This window comes from Centruroides vittatus, unplaced genomic scaffold, assembly GCF_030686945.1.
Source record: "Centruroides vittatus isolate TY-2023 unplaced genomic scaffold, ASM3068694v2 contig_1113, whole genome shotgun sequence".
In the NCBI taxonomy this organism is placed as follows: Eukaryota; Metazoa; Arthropoda; class Arachnida; order Scorpiones; family Buthidae; genus Centruroides; species Centruroides vittatus.
The window spans coordinates 201,315-225,271 of NW_027120715.1; the positions used below are offsets into that span (position 1 = coordinate 201,315).

The window sequence follows — 23,957 nt, forward strand, 5'->3', positions numbered from 1 at the left end:
TTTATTTTAATTGAATCTATATAACATTACAGTTCAATCAATTATGAAATGTTTATATTTAATACATAAAATCCGTTGAATTAATTGCAATTTTATTTTAATATAGAAAACACTTATTATGGATCGATGAACGTAGTAAATTTATATAAGAATTCGCTGCTCATTTGTGGCTATTGTCACAGTTATTGAACATACAAGCACCAGATGGTGAGCTGTAAAAAACAAAATCCAAGTGTTAACTTGTTTATGATAAATTAATTTCAAATTTAATAAAATTATAAAATTTACTATAAAAATTCTTTCGCGGTTTTCTTAGAGCAAGAAGAATATTTTTCTCCAGGTAATACCACGGCGGAGCAATTTTCGAATTTTTCTTCCGCATCGGAATGATAAATATTGATTCTAAAAACATCATTTGTTTATTAAAAAATGTTGTCGGGATTGCAAACAACTTCGAGAAATTACTTACAGATGTCCTACTTCGTGAACAAACGTATCAATTGTCCAAGACAGATGACGGTCATCGCTCGCAATCGCAAATTTTAAGACCGGATTACAACCACCTGTCCCCCAAGCCATGCCTTCAAAGAATTTTTTAAAGGACATGAAATTAGAAATCTTCTTGAAGTGAATAACGTAATTAAAAAAATGCTAAATTTACTACCATTGATTTCTGCATAATCTTCTTCTCGTTCTCCTGGTTTTCGAGGAGCTGCAAATAATTTACGTCTGCAACAAAAATATATTTCTTAAGAAAACAGAGAAAATAGAACGTCAGAATAAAAATATATTTTTTGAAATTTAATAAATACACTCTCCTAATATTGAAATATATTAAAATTAATAATATATTTTACCTTTCTATATATTTAACTACACTACTCAAAACAATTAGGAGAGTACGTGAGTGCTCTTATTGAGGTATGGCAAAAAGTTTTTCAATACCTCGTTGAAAACTTCATCTATACCTTGACACACAGATGTACAGTACAGCACTTTTGACTGTTGACAGAGAGATCATACACCGTATTAAAAATCATTCATATTGTTGAAAAGCATATTGCAATAAATGAAAATATAGCAACAATTCGGCTCGAATGTATGCTTTACAGTATTTTACGTAACAATAGCATGTTACATTCAGAACAGTAGATCGTAAAGATTTTCTACGCAATAAACAGTAATATTAAACAATTAAGAAATCAATGTTTCCGTAACTTTTACGTTTGAGTTCTGCCGTTAAAATACAGCAGACATTTTTTATTCATTCTTACCCAGTAATCACAACAATAATATCGGCTTTTTCTACAAGGGGAGTCTTCTCCATATAACGCATATTAAAAATGACTTCGTTAGCATAGATGATATTGGGCTTTTCTGAATCCAGACCCGCTTTAATGAAATCTGGTTCGGTTTCTTTCTGAAATGTTAATACACATAAACAAAAACAAAGAGAAAAATAAATTGTACTTTTCAACACATTGTTTAACTTACTGTATACGAGATACGTCCAATCAAACGAACTGTTATATTAAGTTCTAATCCATCGAAACGATCCTGTGTCTGAAACGCAATACAATTAATATAATAAACAATTGAATGTGTACGATTACGCAAGAAAATAAGATTTTAAAGCTTACTGCACTAATTATGTCATTTATATAATCGATAATTTCTTCTTCGTAATCAAATCTTGGTGAGAAGGCACTATCTGTCAATATCAGACATTCAATAACGGGGCATGGTGTGGAATCTAATTGATTTTCCACCACATCTTCTGCAGTTCTCTTCTTAATCATAGATAATTCTGCCAAAGTATATTAAATCTTATTATTTTTATATTTATAGTTATTGTTAAAATGTTGTTAATATTCTTAGGAGGAAGAAATGAACAAAGTCTTCGATCGAAATCTTATATAGATAAACTGTGCCAGCTTAATCTGACAAATAATTAAGATTTATTACAATTAAAACGGATACTTCTTTAAAATTACTTCAAAAATCAAAATAGTATAATACACAAAATGGCTTTAATTGCACTTTCAAGAATTTTATAAATGTAAACTATAAATAATAAGTTAGGAAACGGCAATATTTGTTACTTCGTTCTTTAGTATTTATCAATCATTCAATAATATACAAAGATATAAATATACGTTATGTGGGGGAGCAAGCATTGAGCAAGGAATATGCAAAGTAATTCATCAGTCATTTTAGCATAACTTAATTTTTTTTTAATAAATGTCAATTAATATAAGGATGTCAACTTTTGAATGTCTTAATCTAATGGCACGACGGATTAATTATATTATTCTTGAATTAATATAAATCCTTTCTCTCCTCGTCCGATGATTAACAGAATCTTGTACAAGGGTCAATCACTTTTTTACATAATAAGTTCGCTTCTAATCTTTGTAGAAGACAAAATTCTAGTATTATTCTTAAAAATTTATAAAATTTAAATAATTAATTAATGAAAATAATACTATTTTACCTTTCCAATATAAAATTAATTAGAAGAGAAATTATAAAATATACTTACTCCGCAATTGTTCGAAATCGAAACTTTTTCCATAAATATCTCCTATAATAATAGAGAAAATCACTGGAAATATAATTAAAGAATTCATCTTTCGAGTAGATTTGTCGTCTTAGTTAATTGTATAGTCTAAGTTTATGTATTTATAGCCGTGTTATCGATGAAAGAAATCAAATTTTCGACTTAATTTTAATTGAATTTCCTCTAATTAATTTACTGCGATATAGAGATATTACTTCCTTCCTTTATGATTTGTGTTGTAGTATATTGTAAAAATTACCGCCGGTTAGTATATTGTATTAAATTAAATTTTCTAATAAATTTAATTTAATAATAATTATTGTAATAAATTTATTTTAAAAATATTTGATTCGCTTTTGTGGATCGTACTATCTACGGCGCATTCACTCGCAGAATTGTACGTCATCGTCTTATGTCTTGACGTAATAATACAATTATTAAACAAAAAACAATTGATATCAACACACAAACATGTAAGATATAAGAAAAATTTCGGAAAGTAAAAATTTATCACAATTTAGACCAGTGGTTCTCAAACTGGAGTCCGCGGTTCTCTAGGAAACTGGAAGCTGTTTCTGGGGGACCGTGAAGGGGTCACTTCAGGCAAAGTAGATGCACCCATCCCAGGTGGCTAAGATTTGCCATTTTCTGAGTAAATAATTTTGTCAAAAAATGGTTTGGTGACAGTAGCCTATACGTTAATTGTAGTTAATTTTAAAGGGTCCGCGAACAATATAAAATTGCAAAGAGATCACGCAAGAAATCTTAAAAAAGTTTGAGAACCCTGCAGATTTAGACGATGGTCAAAACTTTTCTTTGGTAAAGATAAGCTGGGCGCTTGGAAGCGATATCCACAAGATTTTTACCTGCATTTACCTTACATTTCGCCTTCAAGCGCCGAGCTTATTTTTACCAAATAAAAACTGCTAAGAAAAATTTTTACCCTCGTCTAAATTGTCAAATTTTTACTTGGCGTAATTGCTTTACATTTCAGATGTTTTTGTTTGGATTATGACCTTCTTGTACAATTCTGTCGATCATAGGGGTTCTATTCCGAATAGCTATTGTAAATTCCGCTATACATTATTTCTACATATCTTTTTCTCTAAACTAAAAGAATTCTTTGAATTGAACATATTCCGTTCTCCGTTAGAAGTATCCGTTCAAGACTTTATGACAACATAAAAATTATTATTATATTTTTAAATCCAGAATCACGTTATTAGCATCTTATTCTGACACACCATTTATTAAAAGCAGTATCGTAACAAGGTTTTTTTTTTTAACTCTCTCTATCCCGAGGACACTAAAGAAGTTTCTTTTTAGCCAGCCCGTTATGGATTCGACGAGACCCTACAATATAACGGACGAGTCCTGGAGGATTGGATTCCGGGTAGTCCAGAACAGTAAGCTGCCACTTTAACTTCTACCCTATACGACCATCACTATAGCAGGATTAATAATATAGTGTTACTCTTAATCCTACCCATAATGGATTAGGCTAAGTCAAGTCTGTAATGGATGTGCCATCTCAGTGTATTTTGAACAGTCAGATAGGAATGATATTAGAACATACTCTATTTCAAGGTTCCTGACTTTTATTCGAATTCAAGTCCTAAACAGTAGAAAGTTGACGAAATAGAAGGTATAAAGTCGACACACACGCATTGGGTACGGAAAAACAAAAATCTAACAATAATATCAAATTCTTAAAACTTTTTCTCTTGGATAAAATATAAACATTACATGCGTATAATGATCTATTATAAATTATTAAATTTTCATAAATTTCCTGTTATTAAATTATAAATATTATTAAAATTCTAATTAGAACATTCGTTAAGTTAAATTAAACGCAAACAAATTATAAACAAAGGAAGTAATTACTGTTAATAACTATCAGGAGTCACTTCCCGCCAAGTAAAAAAAGTCACTGATTGATTATATTAACTAATTACCGGAAAGTCAATTAAAATTAAGTCGAAGATTCGATAATAAATTATCTCAAATTGTTAAAGTTAGATGTAATTAATTTGTTTACGAAGAAATAAGACAGATTCATAGCAATTTTATTTTTCTTTCCCTTCTTACCATTCTTCCGCTTATTGGAAGATTTGTTACTTTCCCAGACCATGGATTTCTTATTTTGTTCATCAGGTAGAATTCCGTCAGATTTCTTCAAATAACACATCAAAACGCACAAGAATATAATCGGAATTCCCAGTGAAAAAACAGGAAAATGACCACAATCTGGTGACAAAAAGGTTTTAAATATTCAACAACATGAATCCAAATGATTCAGATTATTATTATTTTTATTATTCAGAGTGCTGAAAATTATAATTTATAGAAACACTTCATACTTACTTCGAGGAAACAGAGGAATCCAATCCTTATATAAAATCATCTTCATGTGGCAACTAAAGCGATGGTTTGTTAAAATAGAAAATATTTTATGAAATAGTTCGTAAATTACACCCATCTTTAAAAGAAGTCGTATTTAACGATGTTTGTATTAATACTACATCCTCGTTTGCGTAGTTCATTCAAATTAGCATAATCTTTGAATATCAATTATATTTGGCTAATGATTGTGTTATTAAACCATGATCTAAAATCATTACGTACTTGACAGCAACCGCCGAACAAACGTTTTCGATACGTCATTTAGTAAAATCGCTATAAAAGGTTTTAATTGGCAAAAATTTTAGCTTTGGTTATTCTGGATAAAATTTTCAATGAAAATCATTCCTTTCAAAGCGATTTATTCCTTAGAAGCATAAAATTAAGGACAGAAGAGTAATAACAATGGAAAAATCCTGTGAACTTTAACCTATTGTTTATCTTCGAGTGTAATCATCACAGTTAACAACAATAACAAGAGTTAAATTATAAATAGGCAGATTATTCTTTCAAATATTTATATGCAATGTTTTGGGACCGACTGTTTTGTAAACAATATGAGAATGATAACATTATTCGTGATTATTGAAAGTGTATTTCGAGTGGGCCTCGTTATTAATGGCACACCTGTGGTTTACTCACTCCGGGAGGTAAAACCATCTTCGTTTGCAGCTAGCCAATGAAATGTTCAGCTGGAGTTTTATAAGTTTTCATCATTACCTACATCGAGTCCTACTGAGATTCATCTCCTGGGAACCTCTCCCATCTATGGCGATGTCTATGTTACTCTATATCAGTGGTTCCCAACCTTCTTTTGACCAGGGACCACTTTGATTTCATTGTTGTTAGCAAGGACCACAAGGTTTAAGAAAAATAAACTTTAATCAAAACTTTTAATATAAGTAATCGTTAAACTCAAGACTTTTGCTTTAACAGTACCATTATAATAGAAAACATAACATTTTTAGTAAAAATTAAATTCAGTTTGTATCAATATGGAAATAATAATTTAAAATAAATAAAAGTTTTAAATCTTTCGCGGACCATATTTTAGCTCTTGCGGACCACTGGTTGGGAACCGCTGCTCTATATAAATAAAAGAAACAAGCAATTATTAACGATTGAACGATTTTGCATTATTCATTTGATTAGTCACTGAGATTATTCTTTTACAAGAATTTGTTACGTTGTCCGATAATTTCCGTTTAAATTAATTGTCTCAACCTGTTCATTTTATTAATTATTAATTGTCTCAACCTGTTCATTTTTATAGGATAGGATAGGATAGGAGAAGACAACACGAGTGTCGTTTCTTCCTATCCTATCCTAACAGACAGGGCCAATTTTACAATTAGAAAACCTAAGCTATCGCCTGAAGGCACCAACATACGGAGGCACCAGCCTTGCTTATATACAAAGAAAAATAGATTTTTAACTACTATTTCAGCCGGAGGTTGTCAGCGGAGCCGTGACCCACATTGCCGGTGCTATCAGAAGTCACTCAAATTACGATTTTATTGTTCTACTCGGTGAAATATTGTTTAAGATTAAACAGTTTAGTCTGTTAAATCAGATTACATTTAATTTCCTTTTTATAGGATATAAACATGCAGTTATCATAATTCCATTATCGTAATTAAATAAAACTGCAACGGATTTTTGTCTGTCTATTTGTCTCTCTCTTCACTAGATGGCGATACACGAATTAGTACTTTCTGTCTATAAGAAAAGTCTATTATATTGAAGTTTACTATTATATTTGAAAAAACTGACATTAAATTATAATTAGTTAATTGTACATAATATTCGAAATAGCCAAAAAAGCCACCATGACAGTTAAAAATGATGACATCTCACCCTAGTAATGATAATTATAATCTTTATTTTCTTATATTTTTTCTTTGATATTCTTCCATCATTTAATCGTTTATTAATACGATATGACCACTCTTAACTAAAGTTGTTGGCCCTGAAAAGGGCCGTTTTAATATTTATAATAAATACATTTATTTATTTTCTGATAATTTTAGTTCTTGCAGAAGTTTCAACTTTTTTAACCTTAATAACTCTATGTTAAGTTGTTCTGCTTCTTGCTTTTTCCTTTCTGTATCTTGTTTCATTTTCTCTGTTTTTATGCCCTCCTCTATTAGCTGGATTTGGGCTTTCTCTAATGAGTTAATGCTATAAATATAATATGAATAATTATTTTTTAGAAAGTAATTATTAATATTTAGTATTATTTTATCTGGATATTATTTACAATTGTCTTTTGGGTGGTGGTGGATCATCTGCCACTTCCATATTTTCCCTGACAGCTACATCACTTATCATTACAGGTAAAAATATTCCTGAATTAGAGTATTTTGTAGCTGTAAGTAATTCAATATTTTCATATGTAACGATAACTGGTGACGGTTTAATACTGTCACCCAAAACAGATAAAACCACTTGTGTGGAGGGATTCAATGATAACGGTGCTGGTCCTCCACCTGTTATATGTGCAGCACGTCGGTTATTATCTGTCTCTTTTTTGGCATCTATTTTTAATCGCTTCCAGCAACCTATAACATAAGTCATAAGCTATACTTTTCTTAAATTAAATATGTTATTTTAATATTTGTATATTTACATAATCTATTAAGCTAATAAATAGAAGTAGGGATTAGTAGGATATGAAATCTTTATTCAGAATAGAGTTCTACAATTAGGGCTTTTTTCTCCTTACTCTTTCACATAAATATAGATTGTACAAAGTAATTTTGACACAATTACAGGTCCGAATGACGCGGTTGGGACTTTAACAGAGCTGTAGAGCATACTGATAGGAACAAAAAAAGTCTAATGAACCATGGCTGTACGAGCTGCTCCACAGGGAAATGACGAGGAGAATTTGTTTTGAATCTTCTCCCATGCGGTTTTTTTTACGCTAGAGTACGATTATCATACCCCTTCTCTTCAACTACGAGATAATTTTTAATAATTTCCGCCAGGACGTTCTTTTCTTCTTCCGAAAAATTCCTACACGTTTTCGACACAGTCGCCATGTTTCTGACGTCACACGAATAATCTGATTGGCTGAAAGACTCCTAAAACAAGGGAGTAATGGTGAAGAAAGTAAGAGTCAACGTTTTGCCGAAATTTGTTTAGATGACGTTCAGAAATAGACGATCGTCGTCTTTGCAACGTATTTTAAACCGCAGTTCAGCCAGCCGACGTCTATAGGCCGTTCGCTGTTAAATGTGGTTTAACGTAAACGCTGTCTCTGCAATCGGCCGTTAGAGTTCAGCTTAGGGCTTCGAAATGCTTAAATTCGATCCTTTGTCCCACATAAAATTACTGGCATTTTAACTTTAAGAAAATATCTTTTAAAATTGACAGCATAACTTGTTCATGTAAAGTTGGACAATCGGGACACCGCCAATTATTAACAGTAATCCACTCTTTCAGAATTCGGAGAAGCTCATAATTATAACCGACCGATTTCCGAATAATCATCTATTTTTCGTGTGGGAATAGACGAAAACTTATATTAGGCTCCCGTAAGTCTTTGAAATTGTAATTTGGAACATAACAGAAAGCTTTGCTTTTTCTATTCATCTTTACTGCTGATAATACACAAGAGTTAAGCAAACGACCCAGATAGAATAGTTTTGTTTTTAAACACCAGAGGGCGAGCATCCGGTGAAAAATGCGAATAGCAAAAGTAGAAATTTAACTTTGATGTATTGAATGGTGAATGGTGACGTATGAATAAAAAATAAATAAAAACTTTTGATATTTAAAGTAATATTTATTGAAATTACTAGCTAAAGCTTGCCCATTTTTTTAAAAACTGGGTATAATATAGTAAAAACAACAAAATGTATGATTTATTCCTAATTGGGTGATAAATTACTTTACAAAAATATAAAATTCATAAATTTTTCTATTTTATCTATAGAATTTTCACAAAAAAGTATTACTTTTGATCAAAATAAATGAATTATTTGTATTTTTTTCTCATTAAATAGTTTGTATAATTATGTAAAACAACCAGCAATTATCACTGTTCTAAAAAGAAAAATTAAATGTATAAAATTTTATGAACAAACAAAATAAATTCTAAAGTGTCATAATGTATGCAATTTATGTAGTTCAGAGTCCATTTTAACATTTTATTAAACCTCGCTGACGTTGTCCACGCACTCACATTTTAATTTTAAGTTGCCACGGGTCCAATCAGCGATTCCAAGAACCACAGGGGTCAGTTGGAACCACTAAAAGAAACATTGCTCTAGAGTTTTATATCAAATCATTCTTGATCAGCATCATTACATAAGTACGACATTATTTAAATACAATTCAAAAATACAAATTACAATGATTTTTAACAGTATAATCGAACCGGAAATAAATCGAAACATCAATGCTTTCAACTTTAACGTAAATATTGTTTACAAAAATAGAAGAAATGTGACCGTTTCAACTGATCAAAATAAGAATTTCAGTCATGCAATGACTGGAATTCAATGTATGTACAGTACTTAATTTATTCCTCAAAATTTCTCTTATAGTGACGTTATCAGCGCGACATAATCGGGTCGAATATTATTGCTGTCAACGAAACTGATTGCTCTTCGAAAATGACTGGAAAATTTACTTATAAATTTGTATTTATAAAATTTTCAAAGCAAATAGTACTTACCAAGAGAAGAAATGTCTGACTAGAATCAAGAACAGAAGAAAGCTAGACAATAAGCTCGCTGACGTATTAATGCCCACTTCTGTTCTTAATTGGTACTTAGAAAATGAACTCGCCCAGTGTTAGAATCAGAGAGCACTTATGGCTTGTGTAGCTTGAAATCCTACTTCAGCTCTTCGTGGTCGAATTACATTCGGACTTTTATTTTATACCCTTTGCCCAGACGACTGCGGTTCTTTATGTTGCAAGAGTGTCACTTCCAGCAACATCTCATTAGACTGATGCTAAGATTTTAAATGAATAATTAGTTGACAAAGTGATCTATATCTGGAAAAACATTAAGATTAGTCAGGACAATACCTCTCACCGGGCGTCTAATTGTACCCTGTAGGGATAAGCTTTATCTCTGTACTTAGGTTCTCAGATGGGATAAGAGAAACATTACTTTGTAAAATAAAACTTGATTTTTAGAATTGTTAATTTCATTAAAAAAAACACAAAGATTAAATTTTAAAAACTATAAAATCATTAAATGTAAATAAAAATACAGTGAAACCTCCATTAACGGACACTTCCGAATAGCGGACAGAAAAACGTGGACGTGATATACGGAAAGTCCCTTACAAGTAAATAAAAACGTTGCAAAGGACAGTTGATATCCACTACAAAATTAACAGATATACCTGTACATAAAAACAAAGACGACATTTGCGTTATACATTGATACTTTTTTGTTTTAATATATATTATATTTAAAGTTTTTCGAAGAAATGCTTTTCTTTGATGCCTTTTGTTAACCGTTTTTGTAAAAAATAATTAACGTTGTGCGAAAACATTTCCATTTCTAAGTTGAAAATAATTCGTAACTGGTAGTTCATAGCTTATAACTTGTACCTCGTAATTCTTAAACATAGTTATATTTATATATATTATCTTACCAATAATTACAATAAATAAATAATAAATATCCGCAAAATCATATCTTGCTGAGCGTGCAAAAATTTCAAACTTTCTGTTCCCAGTTATCTATCGCCCATTATGCTATTCGCGTTTTTCATGAACTATAGAGGGCGCTGAATTTTTACAAAATGGCTACTTTATCTGGGTCGCTTGTAACTAGTAATGTAAAATTAATTATATATTACTGCTCAATATAATGATATATGCTGCTTGTAGCTGTTTATCGAGAAATTTTATAGTAGCAGAAGAATTATTGCTAGCGGGATACGTCATTATGTGGTATCGAAGCAAGTGAGCGAGATCGTTCTATGCATATTTGTGCCCTTTGTGTTAAAAACATCAGCTTTGACATTGTCCTATCAGGGTTAGATTTACAAGTAAAAAGCTATGTAAATTGTTGCTTAGGCTTCGACTTTCAAGGAGCCTCAAACATTTGTACAAAAAAAAAAAAAAAAATAAAAAAAATTAAAGTCGAATTTTGTAATAAACATTTTTTTACAAACCAACAAAACATACTTTACTTTTTATTTTGTGTAGTATTTCGTTAATTTTTTTTCTAAGAATTAACGTAAGGTCTTTTTAAAAAAAAATGATAAAATCAATTTTAAAAAAGATTTTTAAAGGAATTGATATAAAAATTTAATTAAATTCAGTTATAAAACAGAAGACTAGTGAAACCTCACATCTTTTTCTTCCAATAACCGTATTGAATCAGAGAGATAGTCTGATTTAATTTTTTTCTTTTTATGATTGACTTCTAAAATTGTGAAGGGTTGGTAAGGGGACTTACATTCAGCTTAAGGCTTCGAAATGCTTAAATCCGACCCTGTGTCCCACACAAAATAACTGGCATTTTAACTTTAAGAAAATATCTTTTAAAATTGACAGCATAACTTGTTCGTGTAAAATTGGACAATCGGGAAACTGCCAATTCTTAAGTCTAATTCACTCTTTCACAATTCGGAGAAGCTCATAAATATAACCGAACGATTTCCGAATAATCATCTGTTTTTCGTGTGAGAATAGGGATATAAGAAAACTTATATTAGGCTCCCGTAAATATTTGAAATTGCAATTTGGAACGCAACAGAAACCTTTGCTTTTTCTATTGATATTCATATTTACTGCTGATAATACACAAGAATTAATCAAACCACCCAGATAGAATAGTTATGTTTTTAAACACCAGAGGGCGAGCATCCGGTGAAAAATGCGAATTGTCAATCGCCTTGTTCTGTACCCGTTTATTAGGTGCCCTCTGGGGTAAAATTAATATTAAAAGTAAACCGTATATTTAAACATAATGTTTAAAATATTTTTATTTACTTCAAATGATTTTACACGTTTTAATTTAAACTTTAGGATAATTTTTGTATGTATTGTTCTTTTAGCTGTTCAGAGAAGTTTTCTTTCACGTGTAAAGATGAAGTTTTTTCCTTTAAGCGTATACTTAAACTTTGTAATGTTTAAATAATGTTGTTATTTAAAATTTATTAATCATTCCCGTTAAAGATTGCGGGCGATGAGTAAACGTGCTGTGGAATTTTTGTTGTTTTAAGTGAATGTTGTTTATTTGGAAGGTCTAAGGACCGAATATAATTTGAACATAAGATACATATTTGTTTAAGTGATAAGAGCTTAAGGAACCATTAAAACTGGGCCAGTCGATTTCCCGAAATTCAGTGAGAAACTCAGGTGGGTCGAATAGTGAGTGACCAACGAGTTGGGGTTCAGTTTGGATTTGTCATTCTTTTGGATCAGACGTTTGCTCGTTACTCTCGGTAAGTACGTGTGTTTTTAACATTTTATAGATAGAAATGTTTACTAAACTTTATAAGGGAATTTATGTACGTAATGTAATTATATATCGCGAAATTTTCATTTTCTGTTCTATATCTAACGCTTAATAATTCGAACGATAAGTACAGTGGACATGTCATTTATTGTTCAAATCGTAATAGATTAAACACTTAGAGAAAAATGCGGTAAAATTATACTTTGTTAGAATTACGCTTTTTCTGTTTGTTTGTTTTTTTTTTAATATAAGACACACATTTGATAGGAATTTCGGTAAAACTATAGTTTCTTACCATTATGGCTTTTCTCCTGAATTTTTGTTTTAACAGACATATATTCAATAGAAATTTCTAAAACAGATACAACTATTTGGTGCCGACCGATACAAAAAGCGCTATAAACAGAAAAATTGTAAAAGTAATTACGGACTCTTTAATGTTCCAGCCACCATTACTTAACCACTTCTGTCTCAGTGCTTCATTTGATGGAATGTCATGAAATGTAATTTTTAATCCTTCAGGAAAAGTTTTAGATCCAGCATACGATGTGCAAAAAAGGAACGCAACAATTTTTAGGCATAATGTTTGAACTATACAATAAATGTATTTATATCCATACAACCCCAAGCTGCTGTTGAAGAGAAAGTCCTGTCAACCGTATATAACTCGCGAATAAGTATAACTATATACAACTATAACTTTATGTAACTATTACAATTGCATAAAATAGTTATATCTGCACATGAAACGACCAATTTACTCAACATGTGATTTTCACCGATAACTAGCGCCAAAATTTTTTGCAGAGGCGAAAAATGGAAACTGTGTGAATACGGCAAGTTTCTTTACGGCGGACAGCCTTACTAGCAAAGCGATCAAGCGGCCTTGCTTCAGCTATCCATTGTCACACTCCACGACAGAAACGAGCTTAGCCTTTTCTGACCAATCGGCCTTACTAGTAAAGCCATCAAGTGGCCTTGGCTGAGGCATACAAAACGTGTCACGTGACACTACCTCGAAACTTCGCTCACGTCAAGTACGTGACGTCTCCGAAGAGTCAGCGCACCCGTTTGATAAACACAGCATTTTTACGTTTTCGGTAATACCGTACCATCCTTCAACAAAACCTATCGACTTGAGATTTCGTGACGATTAACTTCGAAAAAACAATAAATAATTATAGATTTGTTGTGTAAATTTATCAATACAAATATATATGTCTTGTATTTGTCTTAACCATTTTATTTTAAAGTCTAAGGTAAAGTTATGTAACAATAAATTACATATTAGTATATAATTTATTGTTATATGTACAGTTTATTGTTATATATATAGTATATAGTTATTGTTAATGTTTATAGTATATAAATACTGTATATTAGGGTTTCATTTATTTTGACGAAAAAAGTTTTATCAAACGTTTTCGCCCATCTACTAAAGTTTTTGCATTCGATCAGAAGAAATATTAAAGTTTTTTAAATAAAATAGTTATCTCTAACATTCAATTACAATATTAGAATCTGCTAGACATAATTTCTCTTCGATATTTCTTTATTTTTGCAATCTGGATATACCTTTCTATGGTCTTGCACACAACGCAATGCAAACTCCCTCGTTCTTCATCCACACTCAATAGTCTATGAATGTCTTGCAATAATTTATATAATATAAAGACTTTTCTGTTTGGAAATGAAATGTTTCGTTCGAAACAGTAGATATAAGGTGTGTTTGAGAAGCTGTTTTGAAATTTTTTATGTTCACGGACCGGTGCTTTTGTGAAATTAAATAAAAATACTGCATAAAACGCATCGGCGCCGGTCTTCAGACCACAGTTTGAGTGGCACTTGTGTTAGAGCACACAGAAAGCGAAGTTCAGTCGGTCCCAGGTAAAGAGTATCGGCGTTTTTAATGAATTATTAATTTTCATAGTGTATGTACTGTGTTAAAATCTTTTCGTAGTGAACAGTTAAAATAATGAATAGTGTTAACACTCTGTTTCCACTTATCTTTGAATATTATACAATTACTTATGGTATTTTTATAACATGAAAACATTAAATAACATCGGCGAAATTTACTTATTACACAGATAACGCACCAGAATTAGAATTCAACACGAATAAAATAAGCGTATATAGACACGGTAGAGTTTCGTGATAGAGCAGTTTACCTTGTGATTCGAACATTATGTCATTTGGGTACTGATTCAAAAACTTTAATTAAAGAACTTAAAATAACTTTATTTTCTCTTTAAGGCTGACACGTTTATCCAACAAGTTAAAATAAAACTGTATATGCAAAAATATTGTGTAATAATACAAGAATAAACCGGAAAAGAGTAGGATTCATTAGGGAAAACGTACACGATACTTAAAATTTTAATAGTTCTTATTCTAAAAATTCTAGAAAAGTTTAAAGGCTTCTGCAAAAGTAATTTAATAATTTATTTTTTGTTTTTACGAAGTCAATCCAGAAAAATAAATTGTCGTTATCAAATCTTAAGTTGTTGAATTTTGTTGTAGAATGTTACGGTATTACCGGAAACGTAACGAATGCAATGTCTATCAAACTGTGGTCCGTGGACTCTTCGGAGTCCGAAATGTTCTTAGAAACAGATCAGAGACGTCACGTGTTTGAGGTGAGTGAAGTGTTAGGTAGTCACGTGACACGTTTTGCGCGCCTTTGCCGTTCATTTTGCTACTCCACGATGTAAACGAGCTTAAGTAATAAACTTGACATTGTTACCAATAGTATTAAGTACTGCCCTGTAGATTTGTTATATTCCAGTATAAAATGTATATAATTGCTTTTATTTTAAAGAATTATACTGTTATTTATAGTTAATTAAATATTGAGAACGACACATTATTCGTTTAAAATTAATTGTTCTTAATAGAAAACGTCTGAAATGAAAACAAGAAAAAATGAGGATGCATCGACAGAGACATCGTCAATGTCTGAAGAAATTTTCTCTAATGTGTTGAAAACACCAGAAATTGTACTAAACATATTTAAATATTTAAATGATCAGGACTTACGACAGTGTGGCCAAGTCTGTACTTCCTGGAAAGACATTACTGAAGGCATCTTCTATAATAAAATAGCAGTGTTTCGTAAGGTAATTATGTTTTTAATTTTTATACATGTAATTATTATTACACTTTTTATTGTATATACTGACAACTTGCTTAATTTTAATTATTACGATAGATTTAATTATATGCCTAAGGTCAGTGGTGCCCGAACATAACTGGCGCCAGGGGCACGACACTTTATTGGCGCTCCATTCCTCCTCCAGATACACATATAGTTTGTCTTAGTGGCCATTTGGGCACCCCTCTGCGAGTGGCGCCCGGTGCATGATATACCCCCTTGCACCCTCCTCGCTACGCCACTGCTTAAAGTTAGAAAAAATTTGAATGCAACTCCAAGAAAATTGTACAGGACGTATGTTCCATATTTTGTACTAAAACTTTACGAGAGTATCAAGCATTTTATATATTTACATGAAAATGTATGAAATGAGTTTTGAATATGTGTGCTTTATTCAAGGATCTATTTATACATGCATAGGCGGTTTAGAGTACAAGTTGAACTGTCCATTTGTACCTAAATACAGCAGAGTCTTCACACAGTGACCACTCGATATAGTGAATAACTTTGTCAATTTTTGCTAGTCATCATGCACATAATTAATGCCACGTGGTAGATTTTCATCAATAGTAGCTTGTATATTAAAAAATTAACAATTTTTCGTTCTCGGGGAAGTAATATTTTTAACATATTAAACGTATATGCAATACCTCTAAAACCACCCTAAACTGTTTCACAAAATTTAAGTATGTTGGCATGCCATCAATCAATTATTCAATTGAAATACTACTTATTAAATTTGTACTCTGGAACATTATTTTTAAAATCGGTTAAATAATTGTTTACATTTTTACCAATACACCAGACATGGTTATTGAATTTAACTCCTTTAATGGAAAGAATACGAATACACTTTTTAAAGTACAGCAAGACTTCGAATTATTATGTAACTAAATTAGACAAAATTAGATTAAAAGTAATCAACAATCTATTTTTCTTTGTATATGAGTAAGGCTGGTGCTTCCGTATGTTGGTGCCTTAGGCGATAGCTTAGGTTTTCTAATTGTAAAATTGGTTCCGTTTGTTATATACACTCTTGTTGTCTCCTCCTATCGAAAGTTGCGTGCAATACTCACAGATCTTTGCTTTTCTCAAAATACGCTGTCTAATCGATGTTATATTTTGTTTAGATTATGTCGAATCTTCTTGTTTCTTTAGTGTCCTGAATCATTCGCTTAATTTCCACTTAATAAGAGCTGTATTTTGAGGAACACCTTATATGTCTCCTACACGAGGATTTCCTGAAATTATTCTTTTCAGTATAGGATATTGTTAACCTGGAGATCATCAAACTTCACGAAGACACTAGTTTCAGAAACACTACATCTTTATTTTTTACTATTCCCTGTGTGAAGTTTAATATTTCTTTAATTACTAATGCACCCAGCAAACTGAAATGATAGTAGCAGAAAGTTAGTATGTCATTTCTATTAGAGAAAACCCAACAAAAATCACATAATAAAAATCACTTTATTCCGAGAAGTTTATAGGCTTCACCTTCACCAGACTGCAATAAGGATTCATAATAGACACACACAAACTATAAAAATAACAAATTACATTCAATAACAACAAAGAAATGCATACTTAAATTGCTCTTTTTATTGCCTTTATTCCATTTAAACTATTCAGCTATTTGAACAATTAACGTGCTTGTGGTGTGATAAACATACCATTTTTTGGTGTGGTAAATTAGATAAATGAATAGAACTTTTGTCTAATTAATTTGTTATTTTTAACAGAAAATACCAATTTCCATGCTGAACACTTTAGCAGACGATTCTGAAGAACTACGTGCTTTCGTCGGATATGGTGATAACTTTCAATACTTCTGGTTCAATTCGGATCCATATATCTTTTATCATTGTCCATGTCCACATTGTCCCAGACACGTACGTACAGATAAATCAGTATTTATCTATCCAGTTACCTTCTTATACAGAAATATATGCAGTAAGTACTTGCATTTTTTACAACTATCGCTGCTATGGTGAAGTATTCATTTTTAACAATTTACCCAATTACAGAATGCGCCCAACTACTATTTAATAAGCATGGATCAATTGAAGATGAGATCGAAATAAATATCGCAATGTTTCCATCAGTTCCAGGCTTCAACATTCATCATTTTTCAGATAAAATCGACGATCACATAATGAATATACCTGAAAAAGAATTGAAGTGTGTCATCCAAATTAAAAATTATGAGATCGCTTTCAATCGGGCTGGCGCAAACACTATGTACTCGCTCCTAAACAATGTAAGAAAAGGCATTGCTTTTTATGGTGAGAGAGTTCAGGCAGTTTCTTTATCTATCAAAAAAACAAACGGAGTTGATATTGTTAAAGAAAAGTTAGAGAGACTAAAATATTTGAAACCGAAAATGGTGCAAAAGAGATGTTTTGCATTCATTTTTTGTAAGATACGCTCATACGATATAGGAGATAAGTACAAGTTCAACGAAATACTAAATGCCTTCAAAGCAGTATTTCCTTTCGTTGCCTTTGTAGATTTTACCTATTTTCCTGAATTTGAAATAATAAACCCACCCGAAAACTACAATTTCGATTGTGTGGAAGTAGGTTCTTATGTTACACAATTTGCAAGAATAATTTTTGTATGGTACGAATAAAAACCTAGTAATAGAGTGCAATATTTTTTATCTTAAAGCAAATTAAATCATTTTGCATCAATGTACATTCTTCTGAAATGGGCTAAATTATGTTTTAACATTAGTTCAATTTTGTAGTGAATTGTTTGTGTTGGAGTGAGTACTCTCGGAAGATCTCAGCAATTATTTCGGTGTCATTTCTAAAAAGTAACATTAGTGCATATTTAGTTTGAAAATGATAAATTTGAATGCGTGAAATGTTAAGTTAAATATTATATTTAAGAATTAAAACTGTAGTTATTTCATTAATCCTATGTTGTAAAGTTGTAATGTTAAAATTGACCTCTATTCTTAGTCCTATTTTTGTACTTGGTGTAAATACCATTTAAAAAATCAAAGTGTAATTAATGTTAAATATATTTTTGTTAATTACGAAATTTAACTAATAAATCAAAGTGTAAATAAATAGTGTCATGTACAATTTTTGATTATTTCACTTAACGATTGAAACAAAAAAACTTTTAAAAATAAATAAATTTGATTTGTGCTGACATAAAGCAGCGGTTCTCAACCTATTTTCATTAGCGTACCCTGTGGTATTTCCAACTAACTAACGAGCAAAACATGCGCAAATCTCGCACTGCCTGTTTGTAGAGTGTCTCCATTTTGAATTATATTTTGACTGTTCTCGGTCCCCTCAGTACCTACAGGTCTGGTTTTTTTAATGCGCTCATGATTTGAGCACTTAATACTTTGTGCCAAATTGCAACTTTTGACATGTACTTCTTCATACCTGTAAACTGGTAACACAGCAGACAGTAGGATTTTATAAACAAGACATAATCTTGTCAATAAAAAATTAATAAAAATACTGAATAAATAATGAAAAAAATTACCGCTTGTAGAGAAAATCTGGAGAAACTAGCTATGTCCTTTCCTTGCTAACAATAAAAAATACTTTTTATAAAAAAAAAATACTTTTTTGAAACAACACGTGGAGATATTGTTGAGAGATGATAATAATAATAACGGTAACCACCATCAAAAGTCCGTAGCATAATCACTAATTACGCATAATGGTATCCCCACTATCATTGACTGACTGCTCAACATTTATTAATCTGCATTGTTTAATCGGCAGCATAAGTTTTTATTTCTATTTTCGCATTTTGAAATGTATAATAAAGTTTGTGATTGTTGCAATGAATATTTTTTTTAAAATAATTTTTTAATACTATTAATTTGTGATACATATTATATTAGTTTTTATTTATTTTTTGTGAATTATTTCAAAGCATTTTAAAAAGAACATATAATCTTTGAAAACTAAGTACTATCAATTATATTAATTAAACCGGTAAATTTTACCTATGTGCACCATCATGGCGGCGGCGGCGGCGGCGGCGGCGACTGTTTGTGCTCCCAACCGATTCCTCCCGAAGGGGAGCAGCCGGCAGGCCGCCGATTGTTTAACGTCACTATTTATTGATTCAAGATAGTTCTTGTACACATATCAATAACCTGTATGTATCAATAACTAGTAACGTTAAACAATCGGCGTCCTGTCGGCTACTCCCCTCCGGGAGCAATCAGTCGGAAGCACAGATAGTTACATCGCCGCCAAACTCGGTACTAAACGCAATACGCACGCGCAATTCGCTTGTGCCAACGATAGATCTGACATCTAGCGGTATTAGCGCGAACTACATAATGGCGGCTGCTATGGGTATAAAGTAGTTTGTTAGAATAGAAAGTGTTCATCCTATCTAATATAGGCCATCGTCAGGTTTAATGTTATAAATGTTCCAAAATGGAACGTACCGTTTTCGAATATTTTACATATTTAAAATTTAAAAAATTAATTTAACTTTAAAATAAATTGATAGAAGTGTGTATATTAAATAAATAAATAAACAAATAAAACATAGAAAACAAAGCTAAGTAGAAAGAAATGATTTAAATGTTTTTAAGTGCCATTCTTTTTTCTATTATATATTTCCATACTGTTGGAAGCGCATTAGCATCCATAGCATTTACGCAACGGTTTTTCATTCTACTTTTATAAATTTCCACCTTTTCCATCTCCAACGGAATGGATGGAGAGTGCACCGTTTAAATGACTTTAGCCTCTTCCCATTTTACAATCGTTCCTTCAGTCTGTGCTATAATTGATAATATTGTGTTGTGTCGTTTGTCAACGTTGTATCAAATGCTCTTTTTTTTTTATAAAAATCGAGAATGATCTATAAAAGAGCAGCTAATATCTGTAGCTTGCTACGGAACGATAAAGACAGCGTAAAAAAGGAAGGTAAAGCAGGGGTATATAAAATTCCATTTGAAAATCAACAGTTAGGAATCGAAAAAGATAATGTGGGTGTGACTAGAAGAAACCTGGCGGTACGTCTGCGAGAACACACATACAATTTTGACAAAGGACACAACACTACTAGCAATTATGGCACAGACTGAAGGAACGATTGTAAAATGGGAAGAGGCTAAAATCATTTAAACGGTGCACTCTCCATCCATTGCGTTGGAGATGGAAAAGGTGGAAATTTATAAAAGTAAAATTAAACACCGTTGCCTAAATGCTATGGATGCTAATGCGCTTCCAACAGCGTGGAAATATATATTAGAAAAAAGAATGGCACTTGAAAACCTTTAAATCATTTCTTTCTACTTAGCTTTGTTTTCTGTTTTATTTGTTTGTTTATTTATTTAATATACACACTTCTTTCAATTTATTTTAAAGTTAAATTATTTTTTTGAATTTTAAATATGTAAAATATTCGAAAACGGTACGTTCCATTTTGGAATATTTATAACATTAAACCTGACGATGGCCTATATTAGATAGAGTGAAAACATTTGTATAAAAGAATTTTAAACTCAGTAAAATTAGTTGTGGTGAAACTGAAGTGAATTGTTTGCTGAGAAAGAGCTGGATAGATGTGAAGTTATCAGTTTTAGTATTTCCTCTCCTTCTGTAAGACATCATTTTCGATCAGCCACATATTCTAAAATGTCACAAAGTGTAATCATCGTGACTTAAACAACTACGAAATCAACTAGGATTAATGTCGGATACAAATGCGAATAAAACATTTTGACTACAGAGAGAAAAGTTATTAAAAAGACAACACACAAGTAACTCTCGTACGTTGTCAAGCACGCTATACCCTTTGTGGCAGCCATTTTGGTCGACTTATACGCAACCTATATTTAGTGGCACAAGCGAATTTCGGATGCGAGTGGTGATTGGCTAGCGTATTTTGGATGATAACTCCTCAACATATTGTTATCACTTTGCCCAATCAGGTGATAGCAGTATTTATAATGACAATCAATTTGATAAATTATGTTAAAACAACTAAAATTTATTACAATGTCCGATTTTGTTTGTCAATATACACAATGACGGGCATTTTGAATAATGCCCGTATGAATCACATAGTCCATGACATATGGCTTGGAATTTAGAGGACATTCATATGAATTTCACATGAACGAAATACAGTTTGAAAATCTCCGTTTACAATTAAAAAAAAAAAAATGAATTAGAGAATGGTGATCAGAAGATTCATTTTCTTCCTTTATTATCTCCAATTTTTGTTTTTCACGTTGACGATAATTTCGGCTGCTCTCAACACTTTTAGATCTGTTTCTTGTGGGAAACTTACGAACATTAAGCAGAAAATTTGTAAAATTTCATTCTTGTTTACATTTTTCAACGATAGCATCATAAAACATTCATACGTTTTTTGTTCTAGATGTGAAAACAAGATGAACTTAAAAAAAACTTATTATCACTGTCTACTTTTACACCTGTATCCTCTTCCGTACTAAAACACGAATTACAAAACAAATTAAAGAGTAAATAGCAATAAAACTTTCAGCAAATTCACGTTCATTAACGTTCTAATGATATAAGAATATTATACAATGCAATCTAGCGATTATCACGATTGAAAATATTCTTTAATAGGTAAAAAATGAAATTTACATTTTAATAAATTCTTGTCACTGACGAAAATTTTTTGTCAAAATATTGTAGACATTAAAAAATTTAATTGTTCAAAGATTAGAATTTAGAAGACAATCGTATGAATTTCGCATAAAAATATTCTAGTTTGAAAATCTCATCTTTGCAATTTTGAAAAAAAAAATGGATTAGATAACAATCAATATTGAATATTTGCAGGTTATTGTGAATTTGGCGGTGTATCGCGATCAGGACATTTCTTTTCATCTTTTATAATCTCCAATCTTTTCCTTCTAATGTCGACGAGAATTTCGGCTGCTCTCAACACTTCTGGGTCTGTTTCTTCCGTTTCCTGCAATGATGAATATCCTTTAATAAATTATTAATTTTATACTTAGGAATAAATATGTCAATCAATGTTCAAAGCAAATAAAATTAATTTTGCCGTTCATTAATAAATCCTAGACATGTTTTCAATAACAATAGCAATTTACCATCTTCGGAGATTTTTCTAAAAATTGTGAAAAATTCTATTATACGAACAAAAAATTTAAATTTCGTCTTTCAAATGTGTATTTAAACAAAATTAACTTCTGTCTTTGATTTTAAGCAATTATGAATACAGAACTAAATGTTACGTTAATTCCTAAATAAAATACTGTAATATTCAACATAATTAAAAATTTATATTTTCAAACGTTAAACTGAATATTTTCATGCAACAGTGAATTTTAAACAGAATACAATAAATAAATACCATCGATGTAGATGGGGCTTCATCAATATGTGTCTGTTTATGTAGACACCATTCTTGCTTGGAGTTTGCGGTGAAGCGACATTGAGAACATTGCCGTAATGGTTCAGAAGATTGCGAAGTTATGTCTTTTTCGTTCCCGTTAAGATGCTTTTCTTGCATTGATTGTGAGGTCGACATGTCAGAAGAGTGCTTAATAGTTTGTTCAGAGATTTCAAAAGTCATTGACATAGCTTCTTTTCCAACTTGCTAAACAATTCAAAAATATTGTTAATTATGCAATTTCGTGTACATCTTTCTGCGCTCACTCAATAGAAATTATTTAATGAAAAATAATTTCCTGGGTGAAGCAAAAGTTACAGGGGTATCAATTTCACTTTCTTGTCCGAGTTTTCAAAAATAGTTCCCATGTTAAATTTTCGCAATATTTGTGTGAAAATGCTTAGGATGACGCTGCCTTCGTGCAAAAAACTTTTTATTAAATAAAATCCACTCTGAAAAAAAGATATGTTCAAAAAACGAAAGTGCAGACTCTCTCCAATTTCACTCTTAATATCAAAAAAGCATTTTGACATTTTTTGGTGCTGTTTTCTGGAGTATTGAGTTTCTCGATATTTTTTCAGTTTTGTGAATTTCGGTCGAACTACAGAATAGTTGTAAGAATTCAAAAAAAAAACAACCTTCATTCTCACTAGAAATCGCCACGTTAACTAGCTCTAACAACAGAAATAAATAATTTGAACGCTTAATTGGGACAATATTTCGCTTATATGAGACAGTAGCAGAAAAGGAATTTAACAATTTTTGACATATTTGAGGGATCTTCCGAATATAGGTCAACTCCACGTATATACTAATTCAGTGATTTTCGAACATGTTTGAACTCGTACCTCTAAGCGAAAATAATTATAACTTTTTCAGTAGAATGCAATTCTTTAGAATGTGTTAACATATCCTTGTTCAAACATTCTTTCCATAAAGTAATATAATCACAATAGCTACATTTAAAAAGTTCTGTTTTTGAATGTTTATTCTTGTGTCTCATCAAATGTGTTCT

General features: G+C 31.1%; 1 protein-coding gene and 1 long non-coding RNA gene across 2 annotated transcripts; both read right to left on the minus strand.

The window, feature by feature from the left end:
* Positions 1 to 576, minus strand: LOC136977340 (uncharacterized). The gene is made up of 3 exons (XR_010881074.1): positions 470 to 576; positions 289 to 402; positions 1 to 212 (listed from the first exon to the last, which is right to left on the minus strand). It is a non-coding gene; the product is annotated as an uncharacterized lncRNA (long non-coding RNA).
* A 670-nt stretch (positions 577 to 1,246) lies between these two features.
* LOC136977349 (venom metalloproteinase antarease-like TpachMP_A) lies at positions 1,247 to 2,659 on the minus strand. Its single transcript, XM_067272810.1, has 4 exons — positions 2,543 to 2,659; positions 1,641 to 1,807; positions 1,495 to 1,563; positions 1,247 to 1,420 (listed from the first exon to the last, which is right to left on the minus strand). The coding sequence occupies exons 1-4, from the start codon at positions 2,628 to 2,630 to the stop codon at positions 1,271 to 1,273; spliced, it is 474 nt and encodes a 157-aa protein (XP_067128911.1). The 5' UTR covers positions 2,631 to 2,659; the 3' UTR covers positions 1,247 to 1,270.
* Positions 2,660 to 23,957: the final 21,298 nt, after the last annotated feature.

Excerpts from the sequence above, each read along its gene's own strand:
- LOC136977349 (XM_067272810.1), bottom strand. The coding sequence starts at position 2,630 with ATGAATTCTTTAATTATATTTCCAGTGATTTTCTCTATTATTATAGGA. Across the intron at positions 1,564-1,640 it reads TAAATGACATAATTAGTGCA|ACACAGGATCGTTTCGATGG; the intron begins GTAAGCTTTAAA and ends ATTGCGTTTCAG. Across the intron at positions 1,421-1,494 it reads TTGGACGTATCTCGTATACA|AAAGAAACCGAACCAGATTT; the intron begins GTAAGTTAAACA and ends TTAACATTTCAG.